A 10162-nucleotide genomic window follows, 5' to 3' on the forward strand; every position below is an offset into this window, starting at 1 on the left:
GCTAGGGTGTAATCTCTCTTCTGCATAGTGAATCATCTTCTTCTTCGCCCGAGGACGTAGCACACCACCCTGGTGTGTGAACCTCGTTAAATCTCTGTGTCGTACGGATCTATTGTCTCCCTTTATTCGTGTTTCTTGGTGTTTGATCTTACATATATATATATATATATAAATATATATATATGAAACTGAAGAAACTAAACTGGCCTGGAGAACAGAAAGACTCTCCCCACAAAATATGGAGGGCCTTGAACAACCTTGTTTCACATTGGGGCATTCCACAATAATGACTCGTCTTTAAAGCAATTTTGACTTAAGATTATTGAAATGGTATCGCCCATGAACTGTCTGCTGCCTTTTCAGGGAACTTACTAAGAATGGTTTGCCCACCTATCTAAGTTCAGAGAATGCTGTTAGTTACCCACAAAACTCCAAGAGAAGATACATTCTTTTGCGGCAGTTAGAGTGGACAAGATTTCAAATTATGATGACTACCATTGTTAGAAATTCATGTTAATGTTCAGAGTCATAATAATCAAAGGATCAATTCTTTTACTCCTTTGGCATTTTGTTGGGTCTCCTTCAACATTCTTCATTTTCCTTAATCAGGCTCTTAAAAGTGGAATCTTTGCCAGAACACCAAGCCAATGCAGGGAGAGGGAACAGAGGGCCAAAGGAAGAAAAAAATAAACAAACAAACTTATAAATGATGCTTTGTGTATATGCAATTCAAGGGTGTCAACGATATATGGGTATCTCCCTGCTTAACAAATGGGATGTAGCCCATACACAGAGAACTCGAACATGGTATAACGTATTAGAAACACAAACCTGTCACAATCACAAAGCATCTCCAACGCACAGCAGCTATCCCTTCCTTAAGACATTCACAGTTGTTCAATCAAACATCAAGATGCAAGACCTAAACTCTAGGAAGGATACGAACAGGAACACATGCCAAACATCACAAAAGTCCCCATGGATTATAGAACTGTACGTACTGATAACCCCACTTCTATATTAACCTCGATACCAAACATTTTCTATGAGAGCAAATAAATTCTGATTGTTTATATGATTATATCTAATTAGAGCTATATTTCCCTATTCAGATTTCAGAGGCAGCGGCACATGATTTTGTCAACTATGGCGCCCGGCTATTAAGAACCCTGAAAGACAAATCCATTTCGGGTGGAAGTAAAAGAAGGCAGAAGCGAACATTCCAACAGTGATAACTTCAATAAAAAGAAGCTAACAAATACCTTACAGCATATCTTTGGCTGAGAAGAAGAAGTAGAAGTAGCAACCCAAGAGAGAGAAGACCCACTTGAAATCGCCATTTTCGAAACGCAATCCCCACCCTTTAGAGAATCGACGACGGCGCCACGGTCGATTCTGAATCCATTTGAGTAAAAGAAAAAAAAAGATTAAAGACGACCGTCTGAAGAATCTACTCGGAAAATAAGGGTACGGTGAGAAAGATGAGAAAATTGGAAACTTGGATGTACCGGTTATGGCGTCCGAGACACTAGAGAATGATAGGGGGTTGTTCTTATTGTACTGTTTCGGGTTCGAAGTTCAAACTGATCGAATCACTGGTTCCATAGTCCAGACTTCAGAAATGATCTCTCACTTGAAATTCAGTTGCAGCTTTGTTCTACTGTGAATATTTCCTGTCGCAACTCTGTGCTGTCTTCGACGAATTGAACAGTTTTAACCATCCATCTCCTTCGTCAAAATTCGACCCAGAATCAAAATTGTTGGTGATGTTTCCAAAACACCTTCTTTTTTTTTTTTTGGGGGTGGGTGAGTTGTGGGGTGGTGTTGGGGGTTACACCCCATACAAAACTCACATAAGATGAAACTTAGCGTTGACCCAATTTATTAAAAAAAAAAAAAAAAAAAAAAGAGTAGAATATTATATATATATCTATGGGTTGAAATCGTCTGCAATATATATATATATATATATTTGGTAAGGATATTATACAGTTAATAGGGTATATATTTTCTGGAGTGATTTTCCCATACAGCCCACCTTTTATGTCTCTTCTCGACGTTCCAAATATATGCCACATGGCATGTTAGATAGATATAAAATTCTCTGGATAAGTGGAACCCACACCTTTCTTACATGTTTTTTCTGTTTTGGTGGAAGAACTTTCTTACATGTTAAGTTTAAGCCCAGACGAACTCATCTACATGTTTAAGTTTAAGCCCAAAAAACACTTATAGCCATTTAATAAAATATAATTTTGAAAGTAAAACTCGGAAATAATTATTTGGGAAAGGGTTCTTTATATTCAACGCCTCTCACATGGGTATTTTTTATTTATTCATTCAAGGGAAGAGACTTATTAATATCTAATATGAGGAAATGTTTCATAAGTCTGATTTTCAGATTAGAGAGACTTTTCCCTTATCATTTAAAGGGAAACATCTTCCTAAGCAAGGATCGTAAGCTATTACACATCTTCACATGGCTTTTTTCAATTACTTCTTTTAAGGAGAGAAAAATGAATAGAAAATTATCTATGCGAGGGTGTACGTTAATCCCCACTTGCACAGAGAACCTCTCCCCTTTATTAAAAAGAAAAGAAAAAAGAAGGGCATTTTTCTTTATTTTTTTTATAGTCTTGGGTGGCACTGCCAGACCACTTCCAATGGCATAAATGGTGCTAACGGTCATCAAAGCCACGTCGAGGCAATCCGCTATAATGGTTTGTAGAGCGCAACCTTCGCTCATCCTCTCTTCTTTGATCTATTGCATCTCCACCTCCCCAGCTTTCCTTCCTCCCCTTTTTTCTTCCATACTCCTAACCTTCTCACTTTCTTCAAAGCACGGTCAAATCTTTTACCTCATCTTTTCTTTCATGGTAAGTAGATTCAATTACTATATACAATCACTGGAATTAACAACATTTAACTAAATTCATTGAAAGATAAAAGGAATAATACAGACAGCATCCTGACTAGGCACACCTATGTAAGAGATCTGAAGACAAAGAAGCTGCTAATCACACAGATGCCAACCCTGTCAAGTAAACACCATCCTTCATTACTTGTCCTAACCAGGTTCAGGTTTGACTTAACCAACTCATCAGGTTTTGAAAGAAAGGCAAGTCAGAATCAAAAAACCTGATTTTCCAGTCATGATTTTTTATTACAAAAAAGGATTCGAATTCGGTAGAAAATGTTATTTTCTCATAGCTATGTTCAATGAGTTGAAAACACGTTAGGTTGTAAGCATAGTACCCGGTCTATCCTGCCAGGGACCAACACGGGATGAAATGAAATGTGCTTTTTTCACCATTGCTCTGCTAAAAAGTCAAATCATCAATCCCCGAGGGATTCTACAAAGAAGGGGTAAGCACAACCCTTTTTCTTCTCTGTTTGTCTTCACAGATTCATTAACGCAGTTGGAGATGAACCTTTGAGAGCCAAGAGTTTTTCCACAGTAAACTGAATATGCGTAACCACGCTGTTCAAAATCAAATACATCTTCAGAATAAAAAATCCAACCACATCCGCTACCCTCACCAGCTTTCACCTATGTCTTGTTCAATTTTACTACTGGCCCTGAATCACGCTAAACAGACTCGCATAATCAGGTGAACCAGTCAATATTTGCAGTTAACAGACTGAAATGAGAAAGTACCAATTAATATACCTGCATGGCATTAGTGATCAGGCCAGTACCCTACTTAGCAGTACGAGGAAATGGCTTTGAACAAGAAAACACATCATGTTTTCACTCTCCATTACCATAACCAGCAGCAACTCGAATGGTGCCGCTGCTTCGGGCATAAAAGTTTCCCCCACCACGCCTTGAGTGATTCTGACCACCCCTCTCACGGTATCTTGCACCCATTACACGGGAACTTTCAGAGGAGTCTTCCGGTTTGTTATTGTGTGGCCCAACTGCTTGGTACTCATAATGTGAATTATGCCTCTTCCTATCACCACTTACAGGCATATGAGTTTGCTTGCTGCCATCTTGCCCTCCTGCATTGTGGCCTGCATGAGGTGATTCCTGCACCCTGCTAAAACGACCATTGTAATTCCCATGCCTGCGCAATCCAGGAGAAAACTGTTGCTCATGTTGGGTATCAACATTTACAAGACTGATTTCACTCTGTTTAACAGGATCTAGGTTTGGGGAGACTGCGCGTTCTTTGAATGAATCTACACCCTTCTTTTCTTTCTTGGCCTCACGGCTGCGTACAGTGGATCGTTCAGAGAAATTAGTCTTTGACATCTCTGACTGATGAGGCTGAGGCTGGTCTGGAAAAGGACCATGATTTTTGTTCTCTGATGTGCGGCCATCAGCATGAGGAGTAGACTCCTTTCCAGAAGTCCTACTAACATGCGCCATAACCCTTTGACCGCCATTGCCCCTGTTGCCTTGCTGGTTATGTGCAACATGCGGCTGAGATTTTGGTTGCCAGTCAGAAGTTGAATGTTCCCCTACGGGGTTTTCTCTCAATGCAACTCTTCCCTCAGGCTGGTTCAGCTCAAGGGCTGAAGCTTGAGCATCAATTTTATTAGTGCCACGTACATCTTTCTGATCAACAATATTGTAACTGTGCCCTGAATTTTTGTGCCCCTTAAATGGATGTCGCTTCCCTCTCCCCATTAAACTGTTATCCTTCACGTCAGTTGCAACTGGATCAGTTGAGACAGGATTATTAGAAGTCCAGTTGTCAGAATATTTTTCTGATCCTTTCGGCTCAGGCTTCTGGGATTGGGGCGGCTCAATGGGTTTATAAGAATTCTTGCCAGTGCCTGACGAGAGAGATGATCCCTCCTGCAAGCCTTGCACAGGAGGTGGCTCAGTACAACCACGTTGGCGCCATGATCCATGAGCTTTACCATGTTTATTATGCCTGCTCCCCACATTCTTAGGCTCCGCAACAGTCCCTGATTTCCCAGTACCCAAGCCATCAGGGCCTCCACTTTCAGTACTCTGAGAACCAGATTGCACTCTTTGAGGTGCCTCATCACATTGTGATTGATTAATTTTGGGAGGAGATGGCCTCTCAGTATTACCCTGCTGCAACATTTCTTTAGCCACAGGCTTTGGGACATATCTCTCCATTTCAGCCCTCTTGCCTTTTGCCACATTGCTCTCCATTCCCAGCCCATTTTTTGTGAAGGAAGCATTGGCCTCGGGAGTAGTGCAGCGGCTGCCTCCTTCTGATTCCTCATTTTTGTTCTGTGACCTGACAGGAGCCCAAACAACAGCCTCACCACCATGAAATTTATCTGTTGATCTAGTAGTTTGTTGGCTTCGAGGCATCCGCCGAGGTTGAGGCCTCCATTGGCTGTTTGCTCTACTGTTGGCTACTTCAGTTGACAGGGACCAACCTTGGTCAGCAGATGGAACACTCTGACAATCTTGAACCTCCAGAGACTCCCTTGAAGTCGTGACATGAACTGAGGATACTTCTAACACGACTTCAGAAGCCTTTGCTTTATCACTTTCAACGTGAACCTTTTCAGGATTCCCTTCACTGGACGTTGGCAACGGTAGAGCACCAGATAAAGTTTCATCTAGCTTGTGCTTGCTCCTCCCATTCCTGTGTGTTTTTCTTTTCTGCAGAGGCAAGGTATTATCAACACTACCAGCACTATTGGGCATGCCAGAATCACTGCTTGGGGCTTTTACATCTGGAACCACATTAACGGAACTTCTCGAGGCCTCAATGCTTCCAGTGGGAGTTGGCCTTTCACTTAAATTTTTTTCTGCTGGAATATTCGTCTTTTTTCTGTGACCCATTGGTCTCTGCATGCTAGAAATGTCCTCCTGAAGTTGTGCGGGTTGGGCAGGTTTAAAATTAGCAGCATCCGCATTATTAACATCCTGTTGCAATGGCACAGACAAGTTCTGTAACTTCACAGAATCATGAGGCACACATTTTGAAGCCTCCAAAGGCAGATCCTTGGACAAGTTGCTCAACTCTCCAAGCCTATCAGCGTTCTGGGCAACCAAACTGGAGTTCCCACCATCAGCAGAGTGTTGTGCTGCTCTGGAATCGCTGGTATCTAGATGAGACCTGGGGTCTTCTTGCTTCTGCTGGATAGAGCCACTCGTTGGCACAGAGTTTTCTAACTTTCGAGATGAACCCTCCGCTTGTGTCCGCCTGTTCAACTCTTCCAATTTGGCAAGTGCCTTGGCTTTCTGCTCTCTTATCCGCTCTTCCTCTTCTGTCTGAAGCTGCTTTGCACGCTGGATTGCCATCTCTTTCATCTTAGCACGCTGATTGAAGGAAAAGAAAGTGCAAAAAATAAATAAATAAATCTAATCTAAACATTATCAGAATTTACAAAGACATAAATATAGGGAATCCTGGGCCAACTTATAAGAACTATCCATAAGCTAACCTTATACTGATTTAACATTCCCTTTCTCGAAATGTTAACCAATATAAGTCCAACTCATTTGTAATTTGACCCATGAAACCCTTCCCCCATTTATAAATCTACCTGTGCGTTATAATCGTGTGGTTCAAAAGAGGATGTTGCACATTCTCCTCCAGTCCTTCCATAAATGGTTGAGTCAGACTTCTCAGAAGCTTCTTGAGGAGGATGGAAGACTTGCACATTTACATCAGAGGTCTCCATATATGCATCAGGAATAACGGTGGAAGGCTTCCCAACAAGAGATTTCCTTCTCCATTCCTCACCGTCCTGAGTAAACCTTCCCTTAACTTGGTTGTCCACTCTAACGTCAACACCTTGCCCCCTCTTATGAAACTGACCCTGATTCTGCTCTCCAACTATAGGAGCATTCAACACAATGCCATCAGAAACTTGAGATGCACTATCTGGCAAGACAACAGCTGTACTATTGAAAGTTTTCTGTTCAAGGGTCTTATCTCTTGTATAAGTGCCAGATTCTTGAGACGACAGAATTGGCCTTCCCGTTATGTAAGTTTTCTCAGCAGAAGCAGCACCAGAAAGAGTCTCATTTTCATTCATGGAATGGTCAACATTAGCACTCACAATCCTTGACCTTTTCATCTTCTCATCTTTACTGGAAATAGAGCCACCATCATACCGGCCATCAGATATCCGAGCTTTAGTATTTAAGCCCTCTATTTTGTCTATCAGAGTGGGATTTCTTTTTGTAGCAGTGAATTGTTTTGGACCTCCTGGTGTAGTAGGTGTAGGTGAAGGTGCAGCTTCACCTTTTCTTACCAAATTGTCATTAACTGCCTTAGCATTGCTCATACTTCCAGGAACATTCATGCAAACAGGAACAGAAGAACCATCCCTATTATCTGTTGGTTGTGGAAAAGCTTCTTCAGCAAAATCTTTTTTTGGCAAACCCACAGCTTTATCATTTCTGCAGCCTGTTACTGAATCCTTGTCCCCAGATGCTCTTGGTTGCTGCCCTCCTTCAAGGGGGGAATTGGTTGATATAGCATGCCCCCTCTTCTCTTCTCTATCTTTTTCTTCCCAACCATCCTGATGCTTCAAAATAACCTTGTATGGTCCCCGTTGTATATCATGAGAATGAGAATGTTCCACTTGTTCCTTCACCATAGTGGTGCTGGCAGGACCATAACCACCCGACCTGGCATGGAAATTACCAGAGTCGTGATGGAGGTTCGGGTTCGGGTTCGGGTTCGGGTTCGGGTTCGGGTATCTGTTATATACACAAGGACCAGCTACCATTCCCAAGACAGGAGCATCTCGATCGCTGGAATTGCACATAGCCATGCGAGGGGGACCATAATAGCCCTCATATGGCACCATACCAGGGTAAACACCTGGCCTAATGGGCATCATAGGATGCAAGTAAGATTCAGGAATTTGGGGCCGGTAAGAGTCTGCATTTTTTGGGTGGTGATAACTGCTTGGACCAGCTCCAGGTCGTGGAACTGGCTGTGAGTTAGGCAAAGGTCTGGGTGGACCCTGTGGATGATAATAATTAAATGGTTCAAGGGGATAGCTACCAGGAGGGCCAGGGGTTCCATATGACGGACCACCACCTGGAGGTCCTCTGTACCAAACTCCATCTGAAGAAAGCCGTACAGGTGTAGCATGCCAAGGCTCAAGATGCTGTGGTGGGATATTAGTATTAGGAAATGGCTGAGGATCCATATGCCACTTCTCCATGCTAGGTGGGGCCCCATCTCCAACATAAGAAGACTTATCATCAGTGCTAGTATTTTTAGTTTCCCCCTCTGCACTGGCATCGTGTTCATGGTCTGAAATACGATACAAAACATCAGTGAACACCCATTAATAGGAGAGCCAATATTCCACTAATTTAAACTTTGGATAAAGGACAACAGTGAAGTTGCACATCTTCATAACATATGCACATTTACCAGCCGGCGAAGTTCCTGAACTCTCTTTTGAGGTTGAAACTCTACCAGAAGCTGAGACAGGACATCCCTGCGAACTGTGACCTGCCATGAAGCATTGACAAAACAGACCAAACAGTAAAAAAATTTAATAAAATCTATATTTGGAGAAATATCAGCAATATGTGTCAACTTCAATTCCCAGCTAGGTCATAATTAAAAATCAGGAAACTATGAAATTGACTGCATTTCCAAAACATTAAAAGTTTACTTCCCTTGGAAATGGGATGAATCAAACCTTCAAGCACGATTATATGTATGCAAACATGATTGCTCTTGAAATCCCAAGACAACAGCATACTAGGTCGTGTAGTGGTCTGATAGCACTGGGCAGAACATTTATTATATGCATACTACCAGCCCATCTTTGCAATTCACATTAAAAATTATTATATCAAACTGAAGCACATCAATGCTAAATGTATAGTACACAAGTTATTTTTGCAAAGATATTACGGAAGATCTAAATATCAAAAAATCTTTGTTGTGTTTTGTTTTGATCACAAGGTTATGTTCCTTTGCCACATAGCAGGCATGGATGGGGGTGGAGGTCCATAGAGGCCCTAGTAAAGTTTCAGCCTGAAACAAAAAGGGAAAGAAGTTAATAAATAAGTTCAAAGTTTTCACGCACTAATGCAGGGCCGGTGGGTCCCGAAGACCCAACTCGGATAGCTGAGGACCCACCCAAGAGTGCAATAACCAAATACTAAGGAATGATGGCAGTTTTTGTAAATAAACCAAAGTTACAAATAGGAGATGGCACTCTTGTAATTAAAGATAGTTTAATAGGGGTCATTAGAAGAATAAAAAGAGACATGAAAGGGGATTTGATTTATTCACTAGGGGTAAACTAGGAAGGAGACAAGACTCAATGGCAGGCTGTAATAAAGGGTAGAAAGAGAGGGTCATTAATATGGGGTAAGAGGAATTAAAGGGTTATTGACAACCCACGCTGGTTGTCTTCAACCTCCAGCCAAGAAGAACCGGGCGGACGTCCAAGGGGTCTTTAGGTGAAGAGAACTCCCTCAATAGGGATCTGATGGGTCTGAAACTTCAGGGAGAGATCCAGCACTCATAAAGCTCTTGATTGCAAGCAACCATAAGTTTCTAAGGCGCTGCTAAGGCGACGCCTTACTAGCGCCTTGGCGCTGATGCGGTCTAGAGATGGTAAGGCAGTGCTCCGCCTTACGTGAAGGGGCGCCTTATGGGTTTTTTTTTTTTAAACACATTTTAAAATTACCTAATGAAGATTCCAAATATAGATTTCGCATTGGTAGGTGTATGATTTTATTAACACTTGAGATGTATGGGATCAACTTTACTCCACCAAAAATAACCAAAACAAACAAAACAAAAACACGATTCACAAACAGGGTTTGGATTTTGTCAAGAGTTTTAAGAAAGGGCTTTGAGAAGGAATCAAGGAACAAGGAAGAACCACTTATCTAGGCGACCATTTTGCTCCGGTAGCAGTGAGTTTGCTCTGGCAGCGGTAAGCTTCATTCTTCATTGACAGGAGTAGAAATATAGTGGATGATCTTAGGGCTTAGGCACTCATTTTGGCATCATAGAGGTAAGTATAATAAATACTTGTATTTTTTATGCTTCTTTTCTTTATTTTTATAATTTTGCTTCATAATTATGTATTTATATTATATGTTAATATGTTATGATGATTGATGATTGATGAAGATGAACTTAGTTTATTCATTTTATTGATTTGTTTTCTTGATGAATATCTTACATTGGTATGAATATGAACCTTTAATATTTATTTAACATATGAG

General features: G+C 41.4%; 2 protein-coding genes across 7 annotated transcripts in view; both read right to left on the reverse strand.

Annotated features, from left to right (window-relative positions):
- The window catches only part of LOC122075254, a 6901-nt gene extending 5092 nt beyond the window's left edge, over positions 1-1809 (reverse strand). For 2 of the 3 annotated variants that reach the window (XM_042640216.1, XM_042640214.1), the window contains exons 1-2: positions 1509-1809; positions 1263-1395 (exon numbers count right to left, since the gene is read on the reverse strand). In XM_042640216.1, the coding sequence (XP_042496150.1) occupies positions 1263-1340 (78 nt within the window). In that variant the 5' untranslated portion in view covers positions 1341-1395; positions 1509-1809. The remainder of the gene's footprint in view (positions 1-1262; positions 1396-1508) is intronic. The other variant, XM_042640215.1, reaches the window with a different exon arrangement.
- A 1314-nt stretch (positions 1810-3123) lies between these two features.
- The window catches only part of LOC122077151 (protein MODIFIER OF SNC1 1-like), a 21134-nt gene continuing 14095 nt past the window's right edge, over positions 3124-10162 (reverse strand). For 2 of the 4 annotated variants that reach the window (XM_042642980.1, XM_042642979.1), the window contains exons 7-9: positions 8340-8420; positions 6487-8216; positions 3124-6259 (exon numbers count right to left, since the gene is read on the reverse strand). In XM_042642980.1, coding sequence (XP_042498914.1) covers positions 3752-6259; positions 6487-8216; positions 8340-8420 — 4319 coding nt within the window. In that variant the 3' untranslated portion in view covers positions 3124-3751. The remainder of the gene's footprint in view (positions 6260-6486; positions 8217-8339; positions 8421-10162) is intronic. The other 2 variants (XR_006139699.1, XR_006139698.1) reach the window with 2 other exon arrangements.

Source organism: Macadamia integrifolia, chromosome 4 (genome assembly GCF_013358625.1).
Source record: "Macadamia integrifolia cultivar HAES 741 chromosome 4, SCU_Mint_v3, whole genome shotgun sequence".
Classification (NCBI taxonomy): domain Eukaryota; kingdom Viridiplantae; phylum Streptophyta; class Magnoliopsida; order Proteales; family Proteaceae; genus Macadamia; species Macadamia integrifolia.